At 35.9% G+C, this 26,716-nt stretch overlaps 2 protein-coding genes across 3 annotated transcripts; both read left to right on the forward strand.

Annotated features, from left to right (window-relative positions):
- The first annotated feature begins 612 nt into the window (after positions 1–612).
- Positions 613–26,716, forward strand: LOC100372200 (syntaxin-8-like). 2 transcript variants are annotated; one of them, XM_078009534.1, is made up of 8 exons: positions 613–666; positions 8,107–8,206; positions 8,958–9,052; positions 12,590–12,697; positions 13,649–13,788; positions 14,304–14,396; positions 24,773–24,874; positions 26,596–26,716. In XM_078009534.1, exons 1-8 carry the CDS (start codon positions 644–646, stop codon positions 26,661–26,663), a joined length of 729 nt encoding a protein of 242 aa, XP_077865660.1. In that variant the 5' UTR covers positions 613–643; the 3' UTR covers positions 26,664–26,716. The 2 variants fall into 2 exon arrangements, with proteins under 2 accessions (XP_077865660.1, XP_002730935.1); XM_002730889.3 differs by having other exon boundaries at positions 13,664–13,788.
- Positions 2,043–4,907, forward strand: LOC102805412 (uncharacterized protein C17orf113-like). Its single transcript, XM_006825636.2, has 3 exons — positions 2,043–2,274; positions 2,789–3,204; positions 3,339–4,907. Exons 1-3 carry the CDS (start codon positions 2,043–2,045, stop codon positions 4,905–4,907), a joined length of 2,217 nt encoding a protein of 738 aa, XP_006825699.2.

Consider the following 26,716-nt stretch of genomic DNA (forward strand, 5'->3'; position numbering starts at 1 on the left):
GGGGAGAATTAAAATAGTATGAACTGGGTGGGAGAGAGTAGATACAACTGCGCGTCGAGAGGGTAGGCAAAAAAATGAGCGGGGAGGGGGCAGTATGTAGCAAAATTGAGTGGAAAGAAGGCAGCAGGGGACAACAACTGAGTGGGGAGAGCAGTGGGAGCAAAACCGAATGGGGAGAAGGCAGCGGGGAACAAAAACTGAGTGGGGAGAGGGCAGTGGGAGCAAAAAACAGTGGGAGGGCAATTTAATTTGGTTGAGAGGGAGGGGAGTTGCGAACAGATTGACCTCCCCCCTCCAAATTAAATTAAGCCTTAATAATGTTCATGATTCAGGTTACTGATGATCAAACAAAAATACTAAATATTTTTGCAAATTTACTCGTTGACTGCACCTGGGTGATGAACGTGACGGCGATGTATTCGGAAAGAGGAATGATTTTGAATGTATCTATGAAGACTGTAGAAAACGTAGCAGTCATTAACGTACTATTCCATTATACATGCGATAAAAATATCATTGTATCAATTTATTCGTAAAATGGGGTTTCCATGGGTTTTACCTGCGATGCCGTGAGTCAGACTCCAGTTCAAACTTTCACGACCCACAATTCATCGCGCCTTACCCGGAAGTTTCTATAATAAACATGGCGCCCAGTGGAGATGTTTGGTAAGTACGCTCTCGGTGTGTTTTTGTGTGGAAATGTAGCCCTAATGAGTTTCATTGTGAGTGGAACTACTAGTATTTTGAATTATACTACTTGATAACGTGAATTTATTCACCATAAGTCTAAAAAGTTGGCAATGTTTTGCTGCTAAATCGTCAAAAATAGTATACACTTCCTGGTTATCGAGATGGTCACTGTATTAGTGTAAAACATTGTGTTCATCACGTGACACTGTGTAGGAACATGTGTGGATCCTACCATTAATTAGGCAGTGTCGTTGTGTTTACCATCAGGTTTGTAATAAAAACACTGTATATTTGACGATTGGTGAAGTATCAACTGAGCCTGTGTACGTTTTAGGGTTGGTGTTTACATTGGGTGTTGACGCCGGTGATGACCGAACTCGGCCAGAGTTTGAAATCGGGCAGTGGGTTAGGTGTTAATTGGTCGGGTTGGTCATAGAACTTAAAGCCTGAGGGTCGTCACCTGCGCACGCACAGGAATTGAGTCCCAAGCGATGATAACAACACATGCTAAGAACGCAAAGGCTCATGGGTAGACACTTGTTTGACAATGACACGCTATGGCCATTTGACGAATACATAGGTAATGACTCCATCGCTTTAAAATACATATTTTGGTGTTAATGTATCATTTTTTAACAGATCCAGCATTCCCATTCACGTACTGCAGTACGTAATTCACGTATAAATAAAATAGTGCGCGCCAAATCTCAACTCATCTACGTTCCATTTACGTATAAAATTATTTTGCGCGTACGTTTTTCATAGGTCTACGTCAACGTTAATTTAGCCTGAAAATCATTGAACTCCGCGCAGACATTTGACAACCGGCTTGTAAGTTACGTAAAACGTCGGGTGTTGAACGCAAGATGGAAAAGCCAAACAGTAGGTGTAGTTTTTTGTAACAGAAAAAATGATTGGTTAATTTTGTAATGATGATGGAAAAATCGCCAATCAAACGACCGTTTATGTGATAAAACATCAGTGACGTCATCGTAAACGACGGTCATTGTAGAAGAAAATGGCGGCATATTAGCTCGTAGTTGCTTGCAGTTAGCGAGGACCTTACACGTTTAACTCGAACATATCAACTGTATAACTGGTATGTATTCTGTTTTCAAATTATTTTCGCTGTTTTTAAAGTAATCTCTGTAATTTTGAACAACGTATTCATTGATATTTGCTTGCATAATGCGTTTATTGTAGTGACAATGTGGGAATCCAAGCCGTAACACATGTTTGATTTTTACTGTCTCGTACACTGTAACAGTAGAATTTTACTGTAGTTAATTTTAATGGTTTTTTTCGTGCAAAATATTTGCCAACTCTGAACTGTCACGTGCTGGAATTCTACCATGGCCGACAGAGCCGAGGGTCAGCATGATCGTATTAACACAATATTTAATTATTTTACGGCAGGTAGCGGTACGCACCATGGACAGTTTGGTGTTCAAAACGAAAAACAGGCAGTCACGCCCGAAGATGTTTACCCGGAGCAGGCAGATGCTGTGGATTTTAATCACAAGCTCGTGGAGGGCCAAGTAGTAGCCTCTGAAACCGAAGTCTGTGAACACCATGTGACGACAGGTAAAACCTATACTGCAGGTCAAAAGTTATTTTGTAATTGTTTAGGTAAATAAATTAAAATGTGAATTAAAATAGAAAAGCCTGCCTTCATTTTAATATGAAATGTTTGTTTTGATAAAATACTAGTACCACTTCCAGTGACTTTGAAATTGTATACCGTTATATATTATATGATGCAGTATTAAACGAAATTTTATTCTGTAGGTAGTGTTTTTTTTAAATTAATATTTTACTGTTTTGTATATTTTATTACAATTTATACTTATGAATCACTGACATTGCATTGGTATTTTTTATTTAAAAACTAGACTCCCAGTGACTATAACTTTTTTTTACCTTAATTTTTAATTGTTTGTTGTTAAGGTACCAACATATTGTGCGATGATTGGAATACCACATAAAATTTAAATTTAATTTGCTTGTCACAGAAGCAGGTGGCCAGCTGGCAGTGTAGTTGACTTGTTTTAACATTTTAGTCACTGGTGTGCTTAACTAATAATTTCATACCTCGCAGATAGCACCAGAGAGAAAGAATCTGGCTACACACAAGACAAGGACAAGCCCAAATTCAAGAAAAGATTTCAACAGAAATGGTTGATGGAATTTGATTGGCTACAACACAATTCTGATCATGCATTAATGTTTTGTGGTACTTGTAAACTTGCCAGTGGTGCCAGAAACAGTCTTAAATCTAATGCATTTGTTAAAGGCACATCAAATTATCAGCGGTCTGCACTTACTAGACATATGAACAGTGATGACCATGTCTTGGCCAAGAAAACAGTTACTCAGCAGAGGTTTATGGCAGCAGCTAAAGTGACTGTACAGAAGCAATATATGCCAATGCTTGAATCACAATTAAGAACAGCTGCCTGGATGGCAGAGCAGAATATAGCCAATAATAAATTTCTGCCACTCATTGACTTGCAGGTGAGAACTAGTATATTTTCTGTTTTTTGTCACTTTCAGTAAGACATTGCCAATTGATTATAATTGAGTGTTACTTTTGCACAGTACTTTATTCTTCATATAATTAAATATACTGTATTTTTTCTTCTTACCAGATTGCAAATGGATCATCTCATTTCACAGATAGAAAGGGTATATACACCAACCACCAAGCCCCAGCGACAATGCAGGAATATATGGCTAAAGTTTTGAAAGAAATGGCTATTGTGCGCATTAAAGACAGTCCATTTTTGGGGATAATGGTTGACGAGTCTCTAGACATTGCCACAAACAAAAAACTGATAATGTTTTGCAAAATTATTCACAATGGGAAAATACAAATTGAATTTGCTGCCAATATTAGTATTCATGATGGGAAGGCAGATACTGTGTACAATTGTATTGTTGAGTGGTTGCAGGAAATCGGCTATAATATAAATAAAGTCAGTGGTTTTGGGAGCGATGGTGCTTCAGTTATGACAGGAAGATTAACAGGTGTGGGGGTCACGCTAAAAGCTTTAAATCCCAAAATAGTTCATATCTGGTGTGCAGCTCATAGGCTTGCTCTAGTTTCATATTGGGCATCAAAACGTATACCTTATTTGCATTCCATTAATGAAATATTAATTGCCATATACAATTTCTACAATTACTCTGCTCCAAGATATGTGAAGATAAAAGAGTTGCAGGCATTACTTGGCAAAAAAGTGAAACGCTTTAAAAGGCCCAGCCAGATCAGATGGTTATCCATGTCTGATGCTGTCGATGCTTGCTACGAGTCATATTCTGCCCTGGTATTAGGACTTGAGCATGAGGTAGCTTCCTCGCCAAACAGCGAGGGAGGTAACAAAGCCAAGGGCATATTAAAAAAAATCAAAACTTTTAAATTCATTGCAGCACTGTGCTTATTGAAAGACATTTTGAAAAATCTGGATCAAGTTTCTAAAACATTCCAGAAAAATGTTTTGGATATACACCAACTGAAAACTGTGATTAAGGCAACTAGAAATCTAATTAATTCTTATCGTGACAATGACCCCCCAACTTTGTCGACTTGTATCCAAATGATTGATGAGAATGAGGAATTCCAAGGTATTCCACTAAAGTGTAGTTTGCAAGACAGCTTGGTGTTGCATCGTTTGAAAATAAAGTATGTTAATAATCTGCTAAGTGAAATTGACAACAGATTTCCTGATGATGAGTTGGGTATTCTAAATGACCTAAATGTTGTATTAAATCCAAAATTATTGCCCATGCATGAAGTAGGCATTAGAAACCATGGAAATGATAGTTTAGAAAGGTGCATTGTAAAATATGGAGGGGATGACGAAATGTCCATCAATGCTCAGAGAAGCAGGGATGTATTTTTGCAGTTTAAACATTTAGTAAATGTTAACAGAGATTTGAGCTTACAAGACTTCTGTTTATTGATTGTAAATGAATATGATAATTTTCATGATTTTCAAATTCTTGCCAGTATCCTTGTTACTTGTCCTCTCACATCTGTTCCCTGTGAGCGTGGTTTTTCGTTACAAAATAGGCATCATAATGCTGCCACGAGTAGAAGAACTACTGACAGTGTTGAACATAGAATGATAATTGAGTATGCATCCAAGCAACCAGGATACAATCAGGATGAGGTTGTCAGATTAGCAGCTATAAAATTTCATGAAGACCGTGTGTAAATTTGTCTAAAAATGAGAATTGCAAAATAAATAAATTCTGTGAAATCTTGTGTATAATCTTTATTCTGTGCTACAACAACCACTCCCAGTGCAGATGAATAATACTGGCCCTCCTAGAAATACCCCCAATTTTTGATGTAGAGGGTACACGTGTACCCCCAAAATGTGTGTTATACCTCCAGTTTTCTGTATAGAGGGTACATATACCCTCAGTTAAAAAAGACAGTGGGAATGCTGAGATCATTTTATCTGTAGTCGCTGTTTTAAAACAGACACCCCAAATCATATCATAATAACAGTCAGACACTGTCAAGTATAAAGTAAGTACTAGTTAACAGTCCTGTACATAGACAATACAAGCCAGTAAGCGGGTTGGCGATTGCTCTGCTGAAAAAACAAGCAACATGTTTTTGGCTGTTTCCATGGTAAGACATGAACGTGAAGCCAACGTCAGGTTATAACTAAATGGGTCCTGTATACGAAGTCACTTAGTTTATTACTAGGACGTATTCTGCTGTTACATTTATTATTTCCAATCGTTTTGCGATAATATTTTCTAGAATGAAGGCAGCATTTACAGTTCATTCAAAGTTCAAAGTTGTGTTGGGATTATGTTGATACAGTGAAACAATGTCGGCGCCAGTTATATCTTACCAGTGTGCAAAGTAGCCAAAATAAAAAGCAAGATCATTTGAACACTGCTATTACAAAACTGGTAGGAGGTAATAAATTTGGGACGAAAGTATTAAAAAATCATTTTTTTAGATATGGCAGTGGTGGGCCAGGATTTTTTTTCCAATTAGTGACGGTAAAACCTACCTGTCAAGTATGAACAAAATCAGCCGAGCCAAAAAAAATCACCTAGGAGTTGCTTATGGAAAGTTACCCCAACTTTGAGGTAAATTTTCCTGTAGTGAAAATGTACATAACAAAATAAAACAGTAAATTTTTGCCCACACTCAAGCTGAGTAGAATGATATATGTCCATACTTTTTAATCCTAGAATTGTAGGGTAAGATATATTTGGTGCGAAGGTATTTAAAAAAAAAAATCATTTTTTTGGGTTGTTGCTATGGCAACGGTGGGCGAAAATGTTTTCACAGATTTTTCCTAATAGCTAGGGTGAAGGAGTGACCTACCTGCCAAGTTTGAGGGAAATACATGAAAACACTGGAAATCACACAGACACACAAAGCCACAAAAGTGATTATAAGGGCAATTCTAGCAGAGTGGATTGCCAATATGTTTAGATATTTAGAGTACTAACAAATTTCCACTTCCGGTTCAGTTAGACCATGGAGCCTGGAAGTTTATACCTTCATGGTTAGACTTAAAACACACCACAAATATTCACTTTTGAGATATAATTTTTGTATGTGTTGGTTCTTGGATATTTCAGCCTTGTCCTTCTGTACTTCATTTAGTAATTTGGACTTCCCAGATTGCGTAAAACTGGAGAATTTCACGATTTCGACATCGAAAATGCCTTGGCTTCATTGTTTGCAGAGGAACGGCCGCTTAGGTACGTGCTCTGTAACTTGCAGCACATGAACCTAAAATAAAAACGTCAGGTAATCAAATTCACAAGAAGTTGACTATCCCTGATACGGGTATTGCTAAATCGCCAGCTGTGGACTTTATCAGGATTTCCATATGAAGTTACACATCATTCTAGCAAGGAAAAATATTGATTACTTTTGTGCAGGTTATATGATAAAATAATGAATATTTAATTTTTGTTAGTGTATCTTTAATTTTATTTATTAAAATATATCTAATTAAGGTAGGAATTGCCAAGCCAATTTATAAAATTATAAACGTTAACGTAAGTAACACTGACCGTGAAATACTGCCTTGAGAAGTGTTACTGACGGAATATTTTATATTGCAATTTCTTACAATTTTAATTAGTTGTATTGCAATGCATTAGTAAGATTGTAAATATATATTATATACATTTCTTTATTTCATTGTTGAGACTGAGTTATATATTTGTTACGTACTATAATTTATCTATATTGGAAAACAGTTATGGGGATTATTAATTTTAATAAACAATATTCAACTATCCTTTGCAACACCAATAAGATCATAATGATAATGTTTCTTGGTCTTTGAAGTTATGGGCTTCTAAAGATGGTATTCCCAGAATAGCGCAAGTTGTTAAAGAAACATAAAATTTTAATTCTCAACAACGATGAAAGGTTCTATTACTGCGACAAAGCCCTACTCCCTGCGAGACCCACCCAATACAAAACCCACTCACTGTGAAAGCCACTTACCGCGAAGCTATGAGTATCATGATAAAATAAACTACTGTAGATACCTGTTGTTTATTTTAGTGACACAGCAGTGCTGTAACAATTTCTAACAAGTTGAAACATTGTTCATTTTGTTTTTTCTTTAGTAGAGCCAGACAGTGGCCGGCAGAATGTCTTTTAAAACATGAGTCACTGAAATCGACATAGTCTGGCCAGTTATTGAAATCAACAATATATTGTGGTATCAGAAAATGAAAAGACACTATATAAAAACACATGAAACAAACATTAAAGAAGGTGATAGTTGTTGACCCATTACCCATCAGCCCTCCACCACTTCACACCATGGTGATTACATCTGGCTGAGTTTGACTGCGTTCCTTGAGGCCACTTGTGTTGGGTGCCAACAAGATGGCAATGAAAAGGAACACCAACACGTAGACAGAGCTATAGCCCGAGTCATTATACTGGCAGACAAGTGATAGTAAAATAAATGCAGCTAACCATAGATATATCGTCAATAACAGTACCCTAGCTAATTTAATAATTTATTATGGTACATGTAAGAATTTTATAGGGCCCTCTCACCCATAACTCTAATACTAACCCTCCTCCTCCAGTGCTCTCCCTCCAATTTTGATTGTACATGCCCCTTTTATGAACATGTTATCTGGAGGAGCATATACAATTACATTAGGGGGGCTGGAGTGTTAGGGTGATTCTGCATTCACAAGACTTCACCCAACAGATATCAAACATTCTCAAATCATTATAAATCATTATGTAGGATATTTATGGGATACAAAATTACTCGTGTGAAGCGCTGCACTTTGTTTTGTATCGTCATTGGTGCTCAGTGGAAAAACTGCACCATGTTCACAGTTTTAAATGCTGTCTTCTTTCTTATAATTAAAACACGATTATGTTTCTTCTCACAGGCTATCAGATTATGACGTGTGTGCACGAGAAGCACAGGAAATAATTGAGAAGATAAATGAAAGAAACAGATTGTTGCGGACTGGGTCAAGTCACTCTAAAGTCAGTACGGATTTTTGATCTTTATTGATAATGATTCTCGCTTTAAAAACTATAAGTTGATACAAAAGGCAACACCAGCTGAGAGCCCACTTGAACTCTACTGTATTTGTCTATCTATAGGAGTATCAGGAAGGTTGCAGGGCTTGATAGAAATCATGGTGGTGATTGCCTGGAAGTCTCATTTCAAAGCAGCTTTGATATTCTTTTGAATAGTCGTACATTTAATTTTTAGAAATTTTGAAATTGCATTTTTCCCGGAATATTCAAGTTTATTGTGAAATAATTGTAGAATAGTGATATTACACGAATGCATATGTGGCAGAGATAGGCTAAACATGAACATTGCGCAGACTGTTTATTTTATACCTAAATTGAAAAATTGTTTTCATGATAGGATTATTTCAGCTATGATTGTCTTCTGAATTGATGTAAAGTTAGTAAAAAATGCTAAAAATATTTCTATTCATTCAAGTCTGTGACCAGCTTTTGGCAAGGTAACCTGCATACACCTGAAAGAACCCACCGGTTTCCCTCAGATTTAATCAGTGTACAAAGATCACATATGCACATTATATGCCATTGATTCAATGTTAAACGTTGAAATAATTTGTTTTAGATACTGTAATTATTATGTCTTTGGCTTGGGCATAATATGTAATATCACTGACAATGACTTATGAAAGTAAGAAACATAATCAAAAGGTAAAATATTTTTGAGTTTTATTCACATTAATGTCTTTCTTATTTTCAGATTTCAGGAGAAATACGCTTAGCCCTTCGACAGTTTTCAAGATATCTGAACAATTTGAAACAGGATCTCATGAGAGCATCTACGTCTTACCATCTGTATCCTTTTTTTAATTGTCTAGACAGAGTATGATACATGTAATTATATAATTATGACTAGATCTTTGCACAGATTGTGTTAGTCGAGTGAGATTACTTCTACCTTATACTTGTGAACCTTGTTTTCTAAACCTATTAAAATAATTGTAGATACCAGTCATCAGCTGTCATTCAAATTCAAATATTCAATAGTGATTAGCTTAAGAGCTCAACATCGCATATGCCCATAATGCGTGCATATACCTTCACGAGACATAGCAACTGCAACCTCCCACTTATTCAAAGTTAAGCTTCTGCAGTTTGATGATGTTGAACTAACTCATTAAGGGAGGTGATCAAAATCAAACCATCTCGGTTTCCGGCCCGGTATCCGCGGAGCTCTGAGGAGCTACTTCGTCTGCCGAGGTCTCCCTGGAGCTCTGCGTGATATACAGAATTCATGAGCTGAAAGTTCATTGCAGTGTCTCGTTTTCGCCAGCAGACTCAAACAAATTGGAAACCCATTGCTTAATTCCAAAAGAATTTCAATTGCTGTATAAAAATAATAATGTTTATTTCCAAAGTACCATAGGCCGCCGGCCCTAAGTACACTCAAATATACATCACTAGTATATGCAGTCACAGGTTACACATGGTAAAGATTAAACAAAAATTAAATACAATAGTTAGATATCATTAAGAATTGCTTCCTCTAACAACGTTTCTCTATTAAGAAAAGAATAAAATAAATATTTAGCACAATTTCTAACAGTTTGTGGATTTTTGTTGGTCATTTAGGTTAATGAACTGGTGTTGTAGGTGGGGCTGCTTAGTGTATATGTTTGGAATATAGCGCTGCCTCAGCTCGTCGTAGGCGGGACAGAGAAGTAAAAAATGAAACTCATCTTCAACCCCACTACGACAAACTGGACAGATCCTGTTTGGTCTCGGTATGTTTAGGTGGCGTCCCTTTTCAATCATTAGACTATGTGATGATGTTCTGAATTTTAACATAGCAAGTCAAAAAGCTGTTTTCATTTCAATTACAAGATACGATTCTAGTTCCAGGTTACGTTTATTTAGTTTATATGAACTTAATCTGTCAAATGAGTCCACAACACCACACCATTTTTGGAGATCTATGTCAAAACACCGCTGACGAAACAAGCCAAGAAACGCATTTTCATCGCCCGCACCCTGGTTGTACCACAACTCCCCAAATCCATAACTAAATACATGTAGTATTTCTTTTAATGACTTAACCCAGCATGTTTTGTTTGAGTCAGTCAGTGTGCATTGAAAATTGTAACATTGATAAACGTAACGGTTTGGGTTCATTTTAAGTATTTTCAGCCAGTATTTCACCATTCTACCTAAACGAAGAGAATACATAGTGGGACGACCAAATTCCCCTCTTACTGTTGCGTGAATTAAAAAACAGGTGTATTACGAATGTGAAGCAAAAATTTACAAAATTTGATGTGTACATTTTCAACAGCTGGAGACTCAAAATGACCCCAAATCTCGCTACCGTATTGCATTATTGGAACAATTTTTGTATCAAATATTTTAAAACATAGAGAAATAGGCACTGGTCCAATTTTACATATAATAACCATTAGTGCAGGGAGCGCTTTTGTTGCCTGATCTGCTAGATGTTGTTGGCATAATGACCAAGAACCACGTAGTGAGAATTTTATACCCAAATAAACGTAATACGGCACTACTTCAATTATTTTCCCATCGTATCGCCACTGCTCGTATCTTCGTAACGGTCCTCCATTTCTACAAACTATTACATTGGTTTTGGTTAAATTAACTCTCAAATGATAATTATCACAATATGATTTCAACTTATTAAGTAATCTTTGCAATCCAATTGCATTATAAGACATCAATAAAAATATAAAAATAGGACAACTTAAACGTAAAGAAAGAAAATCAAGCTTGTTTGTTTGTACATTTTTAGGACATTGTAGCATGGTTTCTGCTGACCTATTAATATCGTGACTATGCAACTTTGATAAAATGCTGGATCTGTGGTACACAGTTTCTAAAGTAAAATCTCATTACGTTTGCATTCTACAAATATTCACAGCTATAACTATAGTAACAATGGAACTATTTAAAGCCGTAATTCATAACATCATGACTGCGCAACTTTGATAAAACACTGGATTGGCAGTACACTATTTCGGAAATAAAACACCATTCTAAAAATATACATAACCCAGTAGCTATAATTATAGCAACAATGGAATTACATCAAGTCTAAGCAATTTATCAAGATTGCTTGCATTGACTTGGACACACTGGCACTAAATCAAATTAGAAATCTTTAACAGGACAGGAATCTCGGCTCTCAGTACTTTGAACCAATTTCTTTTCTAATTAAAAGTTTGGCAGCTACTCTTTCTACTTGACTAGTTGAACATGTTTGTATTCGAACAGAAAAAGGTCGTTTCTGGGTGCCTTCATTAAAAGCTATTTAGTGACATCGGCGGCGCTCTTTGAAGGACATGGTAGCTCACGGAAACTGCTGTTTTGATTGTGATCATAACATTAATACACCATTTCTTAATTGCTAGATGTTACAATCCTAAAAGGAAATTCTGAGATGTTTATTGCATTCCCAGGTTTCAACCATTCACTGTACCATATTTGTTTTTAATTAAAAACACATCTCTAATGGGAGTACTAGTAAATCCAAAATTGCTTTTATTGTATGCTGGATCATTAAATGATAGTACGGTATGGCTCTTCAATTGTAAGGAATATAAATAATATTTATAAAACACTAGTTTATCTCTGGCATAGTAACAGCTCATATGGTTTCACACTCATCCAGGAAACAAAAACCCATTGGCTTTGGTTTGCACTAGTTTCATTTCATACACATGTCTGAGATTTGTACTGTGAATGCACCCTAAGTCTGTCGCATGGCAAACTCTCGTCTGAACACATGGCAAACTCTGCCCCTTGTGTGCATTACACACAAATGAATTTCTGATCAGTTTCATCAAGTGAGAAAGAACCTTTAGATTTCACATTAAGTTTGTCATTTAGATTCAAAACTAATACTGGGAGCATTTCTCCCTCAAATTATATTTCCATGCGGCCCAGCATATACCATAGAACTAATGTGTGGACGAAGTAACTAGTTTATTGGTGAACTGTTGAAGTCAGCTTACTTTCATTTGTTGCCATGAGATTCTTTTTGTAGTGGAGGAAGGGGCATTCATTGTGTCAACAGTTCTAATAGCTACTACAAGTAAAAAGAAGTAGAACCACACAATTAATACAAACATTAGATAGCTGCAACTTTTTCAGGTTTTTGAGATGTTCCCAATAAAACACTGTCAGAATGCATGGCAAACTCGATCGACTGTATGCATTGCCATTCTTCATTGGTTGCCATGGATTCATAAGGTGTGATGAGATAGTTTGAGAATGATGTTTATGATTATTGCTATGAATGAGGCAGCACATTGTATGACGTTTCACATCACACATCACTTTTGTCTTCCATTGAGAATTTCTTTAATATAGAATATATAGAACACAGAGAGAGTTTGACAGAAGGCAAGATATGCTAGACAACCTTATATCAAAAGAGAAACAGTTGAATGATGCTTTTTTAAATGATTCCCATGGAAATGCTGGAAGGTATGTATTTGTAGCATTTCTTTTTCTAACAACCAACTGTCTTCTACTAACATGACAGTCGTTGTTTAATACATGTATTTCCTAGTGTCTTTGGTTATGTAATAAATTTTGAAGATGGTACTGTGAGCGACTTTATTTTAGCCGAAAAAAAATTTTCTTGTGTTTTGTATGTTTTGAGTTTATTTTCACTAATTTTTAATGAGTTGAAGGTAAAACATAGTAAAAAAGGTATATTCAATGAATTTTATTTTCACTGAATCATTCCTTCAGCGAAAATAGCAAAAATTATTTAACAGTAATCAAATAATTTATGATCACACTTCCTACTAGAGTTCACTGTCACTCTTAATGAACAGGTCACTATAATGTACAAACCCAGAGCTCAATATATTGTTTTTAAAAAATGTTGTGTTAATGTAACTAAATTTGAAGCAAAAAAAAATCAATCTATTTTCTGAATTCCATTGATTCTGAACTCTCCATAAATGATGCTGTTACAAAATTCAATGAACTATACTACAAAATAAGAAAACCATTGCCTATACAGTCTCGTCATCAGAATTCCACTATACATTCATGATCAAAATGGTCGAATTTGAAATGCATTACCGGGTACATCATGTGAATGATAACTTGTGAAGACATTTGATTATGACAAATACATGAGTCAACAAAGAATAAAATAGAGACAGATATATTTATAACAGTTGTCACATTAGAATACTTATATCTTTATTCCCACAATATGTACTTGTACACTGACCTTCCTTGAGACTCACAACAAAGTAATTGCAGTTGAGGTTTAAAAATAAATGTAGTTGAGGTTTAAAAATGTCTTGATTGTTTATGCATTTTGTCTTCAATTGATTATGTCAGTTCTTATCAATATCTCGTAATCATCGCTATTTTCAATAACATGAGAGTAAGCAGTGCGAATTAATGCCACTATAGTGTATCCTCCACTAGAACCAGTTTATTGCACCAAGGACCTAGAGGTACTTCCTTCAACCCATTTGACCAGGAAGAACCAGAGGACACAAGGACAATGACAGTAACTGACATTAGAAGTCAACAGCAACAGATAATCCAAGGTACAGAATCAATTCATCAAACAAAAAACCTGTCTAACATTAACACACTAGGAATTGTTCAATTTAGAGGGCTTTTGTATTAAGTAAGCTTATATACCTTATATACCATTATACCTCAGCAGAATTTACACTATAAACCTGTATTCACCTGATGCATTTCCATGGTAAATGGAATAGAGTCAAGTGTTGAGTTGCGTTTCCATGGAACAATGAACGCAAAGGCGCATGTTTTAGTCACTTAAACTGTGACAAGTCAAAATCTATATATGATAGATGGATCCAGCTCCTTGGCATGCCGAATCAATTCATTTAATTTGACTGAGCTCAATTACAGCTTTTTCTAACATGATCACACACATGTCTGTAAGGATGGTCATAAATGGGTGGCTTTCCATAACTAGGTATGAGCTACACTTGAATGAACCCAACCTCCATTGTTTAGAGTCCATTCTAAACACTGGTCTTAAAGCATATAATAAGTTCTGTTTCATTTCATTTTTTGTTTTTTAATTTAGAACAGGATCAAGGATTGGAGGCTCTATCGCAGGTCATATCCAGACAGAAACAAATGGGTCAGCATATCGGAGATGAACTAGATGAACATAATGGTAAGATAACGTGCTATTTCAATGGTTTGTCTATTTTGCTAGTAGTGATGCTGTTTACACCATTGCTGTGTGATGGTTGCATGAAATGAACTGAATTGCGGGATGATGCTCCATTTTGGTGGTGGGAAAGATCCACCTTAAAAAAATGATCCAATGCCAGCTTTTATTTAAAATCGAATGAAGCTGAAACTAGATTTTTAGCTCCGCTGTCGACTTATTAGATATCACCATGCAATTAACAACTCTGAAAGAGGTCCACATGTAGTACCTATATAAGTAATATAAAAGCAATCAGACTTGCGGTTTTCAACAAAAAGTCAAAAATATCACTTTTTACCAAAAATTAAAAAAATATTCACTAAAATTAGAGAATAAGAGATATCATCACAAAATGAACAAATCTGAGAGAGGTCCACATGTAATATCAAAGCAATTGGACTTGCGGTTTTTAACAAGAAGTCGAAAATATCAATTTTTACCAAAAATTACAAAATATTCACCAAAATTAGAGAATTGAAGATATCATTACAAAATGAACAAATCTGAGAGAGGTCCACATGTTGTTGAAAACAGTAAGTCCTGTTGCTTTGATACTATACATACATATTGTTCATTTTCTAATGATATCTTCTGTTCTTTAATTGCAATGTGCATTGCTAACAGCGGAGGTATCTCAGCCGACAGGCTTCTTGCTTAATTATTTGGTGAGGTGAGGAGGCAAGGTGACAAACTTGTATATTTTAAGAAGAAATTGATGTTGTAGGTTGGCACAGATACTTGTACTTGTGAAAGTCAATGGTCTATAGAGGTTGATGGTAAAACCCTGTTTTCAGTTTGGTGTCTAAACATAAAATGGTCATGTACACACACAACTTTAGGTCAACTCCAGAACTGCAGTATTGTATTGATGGCTTGCATGGGTAGTTCCAGTTTTTAAAAAGAGGAAAAAATTATTGGTCACTCAGAGCCATTTAGCTTGGTCATTATTACATTGTTGAACTCAAGACCAGTGTGACTTGTATGATAAGAAGACAACCCAATGCTATCCATAAGATCTTGGCAGATCAGAAATAAATTCTCATTGGCAAACTGCATGTTAAAATTCCCCCAAATTAACCACTAGAATGGGTACGAAATTCAGGCAAACAGATTTGCATGTACAGTTGTACATGTAGTTAAATTGAAGTCACACGTCATGTTAATTGTTAGACTTCAATGCATCTCTAAAAAAATCTTTAATATTTCCACCTAACACTAGCGTTACCGGTACTTCAATGTCTGTTCTGAAAAACAACTGTAGCCATACAATTGTTACAGTAACTCACCTACCATGCAGATTATTTTTTAGTTTATATATAAACTTTTCCCATTGGGGATTACAGCTCTATGGTTAAATTCAGACAGAATTCTTGGTCAGATGGCAACTTTTGAACGTCCAAGCTATTTCACAAGATGTAGGCGTAGCGCCATTGTTTGATCTGTTATCCAGAATGCACCACTAAACTCTTCCAAACTGTTTAATTTCATAAAACTTTTCATTCAATGATAATAAAATCACATTACAGGCTTTTGTGCAGTTCTTGAAACAAAAATAAAATTAATGCTTTTTCACCAACTGGATTTACACATACAGTACTCATTTCGCCCAACCTCCCGCCCGCTTCCGGATTTCGATGGCTTTTTTTTCGCTCGCTTTGTTCAATTCGACCGCGCAATTTCTGCTTTTTTTTCTCGACCGCTCAAATCCGGAAGTATCCGCTCGCGCAATCGCTCGCTCACTCGCTCGCCTGACAGCGCAACCGCCGGCATTTACAGTTCATTACCTACTGTTTCATGTACAAGTGTATCATTTTTGTTTTTATGATGTTAAAATAAGAATAAATACAATCAAAAATTTATAGAACGACCGTTGAAAAAATGCGGTGGATCACACGGCCATATAAAATTGGTAATAATACATACAAAAATAATGTCCACTATAAACAAGATCGAACCAAACATGTGAAATCAAATACGACACTGACACAGACACAACTAATGCGAAATAAAACCATTCTATTTTTGGTGGAGATTTGCGCACCCAGACACGAGCAAAAGTTAACCAATAGATTTTCTGAACTACAGCATTCGTATTACTTATGCAAATTGAGTAAGGGTCATAGTGTGAGTTGCGTTCGCAAATAACAAAGTGTCAAATTATTTTGAGCGCCGTTCGGAATAAATTTAGTCAAAATCACACACAGAAACACACACAAAACACACAAATACTAGTACTCAATACATATCGCGATTGACCAGTTATATAGCTACTTGAACTACACCCACAAGGACGTAAATATGTAAATACAGGTCACAGTTCGACTTGCGTAGCAAACGTTACAATGTGTCAAGTGATTTGAAGGCGTCTTTGTTCCAAAACAGGGAAACAATAGGCGTTGTGTTTTGAATCGTCATTAAAACCTAAATTTATTACGAATATAAACTTAAGTTTATACATACAATGTACGATCATTGTTACTCCAGCGGTCGGTTGGCAAGCGGACGATGTTTCTGAAGCCAGCCATAGCAGGAGCGAGCGAGCGAAGAAAAGCGAGCGAGCGAGCGGAAAAAAAGCGGTCAGTTTCCGGTCGGAAAGCAGCGAGCGGTCGGAAAAAAAGCGATAAAAGCGGGAGGTTGGGTGGAATGAGTACTGTACTACCATAAAGTGGATATGAACAAATAACTAGTTTAGGTTTAACCGTCTTTCTAGTAACACTGCCCTCAACTGTGTTTTAGAAATGTTTTCACCTGTGTAACTATAGAGGACAGTATTGTAGAAGGTGCATTTTTCATGCAGAGTAGTACTGGTGGATGAGGTTAAAGTTCAAGCTGTGTACTGTGCATTTCCTTTATTTCCAAAACTTTTGCAGCTATGAACAGACTTTTTTTACTTTTTATTTAGATAATATTTAGACAACTGCTAATTGGATTTCAACCAAGTGTTGGTGCCATGAAATAATGTGCAGACCTGGTTTTTTTTTTTTTTGAGGCCAGTTAAATGCTCAATTAACTAGTTTTGTTTTATCTCTATGTATTTGTAATGGATAAATGAGTTATGAGTGGTGTTCCATATGTTCTGCACAAGTAATCTGTGTAATACACAGAGTCAACATGGCGAATAATATAACATTGTGTTATTCACCATAGAAATTCATCAACATGTATTTTATATATTTATATTTTGTGTGTAAGAAAATCAATATACAGTGGTACCACCCACACATTTCCATTATTAGTCACTAGAGGGCCCACTTCCTTATGATCTTTGAATCAACTTCAGTGACCACCTATTTTTTGGCTGTTAAATTAAGCATCCATACAATCCCTCAGGTAAATGAAGTTTGATTCAGCCTTACTGTGGGTATACACATGTTGTACCCAAAAGCTCTCTCTCTTTCAAAACTTATAAGTGATAGGTTTACATTTGTTGCAATTTTAGCAATTTTGACAAAATAAATGTGGATAGGAAATAGTTCAAAGTCAGCCTAGTGATCTGATGTTCAAATTTTAGTTTGAACTTGTACATTCTATAAGTAAAGTTTTTCTAAACGTTTAGGAAGAGAATATTCTATTTTTTTTTTAGTTTCATACTGTATAATTCAATAACAAATTAAATTCAGTCTATGCTTGGATTTAATATCATATCTTGTTTTGAATGAACTGTAAAGAAAACACAATTTTTTGTTGTTGAAATCATGATTGTAATATTTTACAGGGATGGTTATGATAGCTATGTTTTCTTGAGAGATCTCTAGTGGTAAATGAGTGTACATTTTGTTTTATAAATACAAGTTTTGTGCTGGACTATCTGACCATGTTACCAACACTAACTGTTATGGATGATTGCGCATAATTGGCCCGTCAGAACTAACCCAGCCAATCATGTTAATCGTTACATATTACTTTGAACACTTGGAAGCAACATCAGATTTTACGATTGCACTGATAAGAGTCGCGAACATTCCGCATTGGAGACGCCGCCGCGAGCCTCCCTTCGACCATACACTGATACAGGCCTTATGCAGCTGACAACAATGACCCAACAGCATGTTTACTTCCGGTGAATAAACAAGATTTGTATTCTTATTCCCCCCCCCCTAAAATTTTCTCCTTGGTCTTGGACGTTTCAGAAAATAGACCCCTGGGGCTTAGAAATCCACGGAATTCCACAGATCCACAGGGAATTCTCATCCCTGTCTAATAGAAGCCATATCCCCTCTGTTGCATTGTATTATATGGCTTCTAATACAGATTTTAGAATAAAAAGGTTTTATGTTTGAATTGTGCTCTGCTAAGCCGCACAACTGATGTCCTCACCAGAAGGAATACAGACTTGCATAAAATGCTCTTATCACAGTTGTATTCAAGTTCATTTACTCCATGTATATGCTGAATTTACGTAAAATCAATGTCAAAAACAAAACAATTAAATCAAACAAAGAGATTACTATCAATCTTAATGCATTGTCAACTGAAACAGCGTTAGCAATTGATGTGTTATCAGTGTCAGATACAAATACAGTAAAATATCTTTAACAAAACTTATAAATACGATCAGTGAAGAGCTTTCGTTTTTCTTTTCACCAACGGCGCCATTATTGTTTCAATTGTTAGTTGCGCTGGATCGTTGTTTACAAGTTTCTTGCTGCGGTAATGGTGAAATTGGTTGCAAAAGATGAGTCAGCCGTGCAAGAGATCGATAAAGACATTAGGAACAAATTTTGTTGGGCATGGCTTGACAAGGAAGTGACTTTGACCGTGCGAATCGAGAAGAAATATGAAGTGATAACTGAAAAATTTAGTGACTTCATCGGCAAGTGCTAGGTCCCGGAAAAGGCGCAGTGTCTGTATTGTAACGATTTGATCTACTACAGTTCTCGGGGATGCGTGGCGTGAACACGCATGAAGAAAAAAAAAACATTTCGAGAAGGTTGCCTTGAGATGGACGAACTTTTCATTGGCATATTTCTTTTTTAAGTCGCTGCTTAATGTTCAACTAATACAATGCATTTTTATTTTACCTCGGAGTGAGCTGTCCTGTCGCCCAGCGGAACCAATGGCTTGGACATAGACTTGGAAGTCCTTAATGATGTCAGCCTGGGCTCCGGCTACTTTACTTTCACCTGAAAATTAAAATTCTCATTCTCATCCCTGATTAGAGAATCTACACATATGAGAAATGGTGAATTTTTGGTTCTCAATTGTTCAAATTGTTCTAATACAGATTTTATGTTACTATATTGATGAATTTCCATGGTAAATAACACAATGTTATATTATTCGCCATGTTGACTCTGTGTATTACACATTGCAGTGAATTTAATGGACCTAAGGGTAAATACAATACATTGTAAAAAGTAGAAATTACTTTGCTATATGCAGAGTCAAAGGTGAATATCATAAAAAAAAATTCTGTTTTTTTTTTATTTTTTATTTTTTAATATTTCTGGAAATGAACCCTAATTTTGGAGCCAATAGACAAAATTTGAGTCAAATTTCAGTTTTTACCTAAAACATTTTGCCATTTTTTTCCCCAATCTTCTGAAAAAAAGTGCAGACTATAAAGTTAACTAATTTGTGATTAAAAGAGGAAAATAATGGTGAAAAGGTTAACACATTGAAAACTTTTGAAATGTCAAGTTTTTGAACGCCAAATTGTTGTTACTATTCATAAAATAAACACTTTATTTTCTAAATTTTACAAAATTTATAGGCAATTCGAAATTATGTTCATTGTGTCAAAAATTCTCAAAAAAAATTATAGAAACATACGTAAGAACATTGCACCAAGATATTGTGGTGAAAATTATGGTGTTAACAGATTTGATATATAGTCTTTCTGTTGCTATGAGTGTATTGTTCTTTCCTTGGATTCAATAGTCTTTCTGTTACTATGAATGTATTGTTCTTTCGCTGGATTGAATAGTCTCTGGGCTGCTATGAATGTATTGTAACTTTTGTTGAATTCAATTATTTGACATAAGTATACCAGGATTAAAACTTGTCAAAACAAAATCTATTTTTACAACGAAATCTGATAGCAGTGTTGGATATTAAGTTTTCTAGCTTTTTTTTGCCTCTCTAAAAAAACTCTTGTTGATCAAAATCGTGGTAATCAAATTTCACACACAGGAAAGAACTCACATTCGCTTGACATGTGTCTGACATGTGTCTGCCGGCAAGCTACAAATTTCAACAATCAGGCAATGTCCAAAAAAATCCCCACTCCTACATTTCTAGAATTCTTTTCTTTTTCTTTTTTTTATCTCATGTGCATTGCTGCTTTTCTTTATTTCAACATTAGTAGTATTAGATCAGGATCAAACTAATCTGAGTATTTCTTTAATTTGAATTTTTGCTGTATTTACCATGTATTTTTTCGGGCGGGGGGGGGGGGGGGTATTAAAATAAAATACAATGTATATCTGAATTTCAAACCTTCATATACATGTAGCCTCTCTGATTAGGTTTACTTTTCCTAAAAAAAAATGTTTAATAGCATAGACGTCTTGGTTAAGTAGTCATTTCTCTCTAATCTCATATGAATTTTTCTCACGAAAATCATTTGCACATTTTTGATAATTTTCTATTTCTACCAAACGGACTTAATGTCCAAATAAAAATAGGAGTTGATTAAATTTTTAGGAGAGAAAATAGAAAAAAAATTATGCTGGTTTATTTTTAGGATGAGAACACAAGTTGTCTTTAGAGTTCAAAGGGTAAGTGTCAAGGGTTAGAGACTTTGTCACTTGGGTGTTTGTAGATATTTATCCCATAATAAGATGAGCGGTGATACACAATATGCACTGGGTAGCGGCTGTATTGACACATTTATAGACAGAATGGGTAAAGTGAGCATGGTTTGAACAGCTGACATTCTTGGCATCCTTGCAAGCCTTTCAATGTAGCTGTACCGGCGGTGGGTCAGGTCTAAATTAGCGCACTACAGTAATGAGAAGTGTCAGTTTTCTCACATTCAATCCAACCCCCCTATAACTTAGGTATTTACGAATCACTGCTGCATTTGTTCTTCTTGAATGGATGAATAAGTTATGTTCACACTTCATTCGCCGAGTTCAGGCTAATGCTCTGTTATCATGTCTGCTGTGATTGCAGCACTGTGTGGATTACCCCTTTAAAATTATTATATGTAAAATGAAATCTCTTTAAAATCTCTGTAACATTAAATCATTCATGATAAATGTTTAGCAGAAAATGTTTTGAGGCTTTCTTCGTGTGTCCATTATAGAGACAGAATTGAGTAGAATTATCTCCCGTCTTAAATTGTTATAAACCAATGTAAAGTTTTATTCAGGTTCTGGATTGAGTTAGTTCCAAACTGAGATTAGAGTGTGAACATTGCTATCTGACTAATATTGGTCTGATTTGGACAGCATGTCTTTAGATCAAAATATAACAGATTAGCACAGTGGGTAATCATTTTCAGATGGTTTCTAGTGAATTGTCTTGGTAATGAAATCACATGATACATGCCTTGCATTATCTTTCATATCATTCTGAACAAAACACTCTGATGTCAACTACATGTCTTCACTGGGCATATTACAAGTGGGAAATATTGTGAATATTAACTAGTTAATTTGCATGCATGACATTACTATGTCCCTGTGTAACAATGCTAGTGTGACTACTGGTCTGTATAGTACTGAAGACTACAAATGCAATTTCCACTTTGATTTTGTGTGAAGTATAATTTTTATCAAATAAACATCAACTCATTTTGGGGGGTGTCTTGTATGGTACACAATCCTCAGTGTGTATGATTGCTGATCTCACAGTGTCTTGTATGGTACACAATCCTCAGTGTGTATGATTGCTCATCTCACAGTTTCTTGTATGGTACACAATCCTCAGTGTGTATGATTGCTGATCTCACAGTGTCTTGTATGGTACACAATCCTCTGGTATGATTGCTGATCTCACAGTGTCTTGTTTAGTACACAATTCTCAGTGTATGATTGCTGATCTCACAGTGTCTTGTATGGTACACAATCCTCAGTGTATGATTGCTGATCTCACAGTGTCTTGTATGGTACACAATCCTCAGTGTGTATGATTGCTGATCTCACAGTGTCTTCTATGGTACACAATCCTCAGTGTATGATTGCTGATCTCATAGTGTCTTGTTTGGTACACAATCCTCGGTGTATGATTGCTGATCTCACAGTGTCTTGTATAGTACACAATCCTCAGTGTATGATTGCTGATCTCACAGTGTCTTGTTTGTACACAATCCTCAGTGTATGATTGCTGATCTCATAGTGTCTTGTTTGTACACAATCCTCAGTGTATGATTGCTGATCGCACAGTGTCTTGTATGGTACATAATCCTCAGTGTGTATGATTGCTGATCTCTCAGTGTCTTGTATGGTACACAATCCTCAGTGTGTATGATTGCTGATCTCACAGTGTCTTGTATGGTACACAATCCTCAGTGTGTATGATTGCTGATCTCACAGTGTCTTGTATGGTACACAATCCTCAGTGTGTATGATTGCTGATCTCACAGTGTCATGTATGGTACACAATCCTCAGTGTGTATGATTGCTGATCTCTCAGTGTCTTGTATGGTACACAATCCTCAGTGTGTGTGATTGCTGATCTCACAGTGTCTTGTATGGTCCACAATCATCAGTGTATGATTGCTGATCTCACAGTGTCTTGTATGGTACACAATCCTCAGTGTATGATTGCTGATCTCACAGTGTCTTGTATGGTACACAATCCTCAGTGTATGATTGCTGATCTCTCAGTGTCTTGTATGGTACACAATCCTCAGTGTGTGTGATTGCTGATCTCACAGTGTCTTGTATGGTACACAATCGTCAGTGTATGATTGCTGATCTCACAGTGTCTTGTATGGTACACAATCCTCAGTGTATGATTGCTGATCTCACAGTGTCTTGTATGGTACACAATCCTCAGTGTGTATGATTGCTGATCTCACAGTGTCTTGTATAGTACACAATCCTCAGTGTGTATGATTGCTGATCTCACAGTGTCTTGTATGGTACACAATCCTCAGTGTGTATGATTGCTGATCTCACAGTGTCTTGTATGGTACACAATCCTCTGATATGATTGCTGATCTCACAGTGTCTTGTATAGTACACAATCCTCAGTGTATGATTGCTGATCTCACAGTGTCTTGTATGGTACACAATCCTCAGTGTGTATGATTGCTGATCTCACAGTGTCTTGCATGGTACACAATCCTCAGTGTTTATGATTGCTGATCTCACAGTGTCTTGTATGGTACACAATCCTCAGTGTGTGTGATTGCTGATCTCACAGTGTCTTGTATAGTACACAATCGTCAGTGTGTATGATTGCTGATCTCACAGTATGGTACACAATCCTCACTGTGTATGATTGTTCACACAGTGTCTTGTATGGTACACAATCCTCAGTGTGTATGATTGTTCTCACAGTGTCTTGTATGGTACACAATCCTTGGTGTGTATGATTGCTGATCTCACAGTATGGTACACAATCCTCACTGTGTATGATTGTTCTCACAGTGTCTTGTATGGTACACAATCCTCAGTGTGTATGATTGCTGATCTCACAGTGTCTTGTATGGTACACAATCCTCAGTGTGTATGATTGTTCTCACAGTGTCTTGTATGGTACACAATCCTCGGTGTGTATGATTGCTGATCTCACAGTATGGTACACAATCCTCACTGTGTATGATTGTTCTCACAGTGTCTTGTATGGTACACAATCCTCAGTGTGTATGATTGCTGATCTCACAGTGTCTTGTATGGTACACAATCCTCAGTGTGTATGATTGTTCTCACAATGTCTTGTATGGTACACAATCCTCGGTGTGTATGATTGCTGATCTCACAGTATGGTACACAATCCTCACTGTGTATGATTGTTCTCACAGTGTCTTGTATGGTACACAATCCTCAGTGTGTATGGTTGCTGATTTCACAGTGCTTTGTATGGTACACAATCCTCAGTGTGTGTGATTGCTGATCTCACAGTGTCTTGTATGGTACACACTCCTCAGTGTGAATTTAAGGCCTGTTTACCTGTCCAAGATTTTACCTATGACCACTACATGTATAAATTGTCTATCCCTGCTGAGTAACGATTTCACTAACTGACCAAATGGGGTTATCCAAATTGCTGATGTCCAGAAAATTGCTTTCCAAGTTGATGAAAAAAAGGTGATGAGCCTTTATTTCATATAATATATTGTAATTTATGTTGCTAGGGACTGGTAAATCATCAATAGTTTAGGACTGGCACTTTTATTCTCCAACCAGCAACATTTATAATGTGACCTTGTTTGTTCTTTTCAGAAATTATTGATGATTTAACAAGTCACATAGGTCGTACAGACCAAAGATTATTGAAGGAAACGAAGCACATTAAAAAAGTGGATAAGAAGAGTGGAAACTGTGGTAAGTGCTTATACATGTGTCATACATTATGGACTATGAACAAACTGTATGAGGAAATCATGCTGGGTGCGAAACATGACAGCTCCTGTGTACAGGGGGGATATAATGTACAATGAGAAGAAGAAAATAAAAACTGCTTATGGTCAACACATAAAGGAGTTCATTGCATTTGAACCAGAATCCCACTTGCTGTGGACACCAAAGCATTCTAGGACAAGCTGTGTCCAGTTCAGTGTAAATCACTTGGATAGTTCAGATACAAACATTTATGTTTGGAATTTCTTTTTCTTTCCTCCAAATAAAGTTGAAGATAACATGGTATCTAATGAGTTCAGTACACTATATGTCCCATGTAACTTATTCGATGCAGTTTTAGATATGAACTTCATGTCAGTGTTGACATTAGTCAAAACATGTGTTTACTCCATAAAGAACATTGATTTTCTCCAAACAAATAATCTTTTATTTTTTTCATCTTATCACATTTGTAAACATAAAGAAAGTGACATTATTTAATTTCCTGAGTGAAAGTTTCTATTATAAAAATAACAAAGAACAAAGTCATGGCACTCAAACTACCAGTAGTTTACATGTCAACAATGACTTTGTGAAATCCCCAGTGTTAATTCCTAAGTATGACATCAATTTTGATTCAAAAATTATGCAAAGTAGTTTGGTTGCTCTTAGGTATTTCAGCAGAGTGTCTTGAGGTAGATGCCTACTCATAATTTTGGAGAAAGTTGGTAATAAATCACATGACAGTGTTCATTGGTTTATTGTGTAAAATTGTGAAGCTATTGTCCCATGGCACCATAAATTAGCATTCTCTTGTGTGTTACAGTGACATATTTTGAGAAATTTGTTCTAATTTTTTTTTTTCAAAAATCACTATTTTTAGAACAATTCCATAAATTTTATAGATTTGTTGAAGTATGAGAACAACAAAAAGTACTTCATCATTAACAATATATAATAAATATCAGCCTATGTCAGCCTACAGTTTAAAATATGACATATTATCTCGACCATAGGAACCTATGGTTAAAGCACCTTATAATACTCACTGCCAAAGTTACCACTTGCCACATAATTTTCTTGAAAATTAAGCTGGTGACCCCAAACTTTTTTTAGGACAATATCCTTATATTGCCCAGAAGTACAATTTATTGGAAAATGAATAAATTCTGGGTTTTTGAAATCATGAGTAGGCTTCTACCTTAAAAAGTAGCCATACACAGGTAAAGGGTCATGTTCTGTAATTTTTGGATTTTTTCTATCTAAGTGATACTGACCTCAAATGAAGTAAACACATGGTACTAAGTCAAATCACATGGTGTGTATTTAGAACAATTGTATGCAAGTAGCTGGAAATGTTTTTTTCTTAGATTAAAATTTAATTTTTCCATATGAACATTAAACAGGGTTGACCTCTATCCCGAGTGAGTGTGCCACAGACTTGGTGGGAAGGTTACATCCAATCTCTGAGATTTATTTACTAACGAATGTAACTTTGAAGAAACCTTGGTTAAAGACCGCAGGTGCTTGTGTTCAACCAGGCATGGTTCATGATAGTGCATTAAATTAAATTTGATAGAGAGATGGCCGCTCAGCGAAATGCACTATATGTCAGCACCACATGTTTAATCAATTGTCTAGAATTTCACATTATTTATTATATCTGACTAAAAAATAAATAAATATATGATTTTTTATAATTGCAGCTATGATGGTGATCATCGTGCTGCTTCTAATTGCCATTGTCATCGTTGCTGTTGTGCCTTTTCATTGACTACTGGATGGACATGTTATTCATCAATATATGGGCAGCTATAACTATAAACT

Source organism: Saccoglossus kowalevskii, chromosome 8, assembly GCF_978046115.1.
Source record: "Saccoglossus kowalevskii chromosome 8, keSacKowa6.1, whole genome shotgun sequence".
NCBI classification, from domain to species: domain Eukaryota; kingdom Metazoa; phylum Hemichordata; class Enteropneusta; family Harrimaniidae; genus Saccoglossus; species Saccoglossus kowalevskii.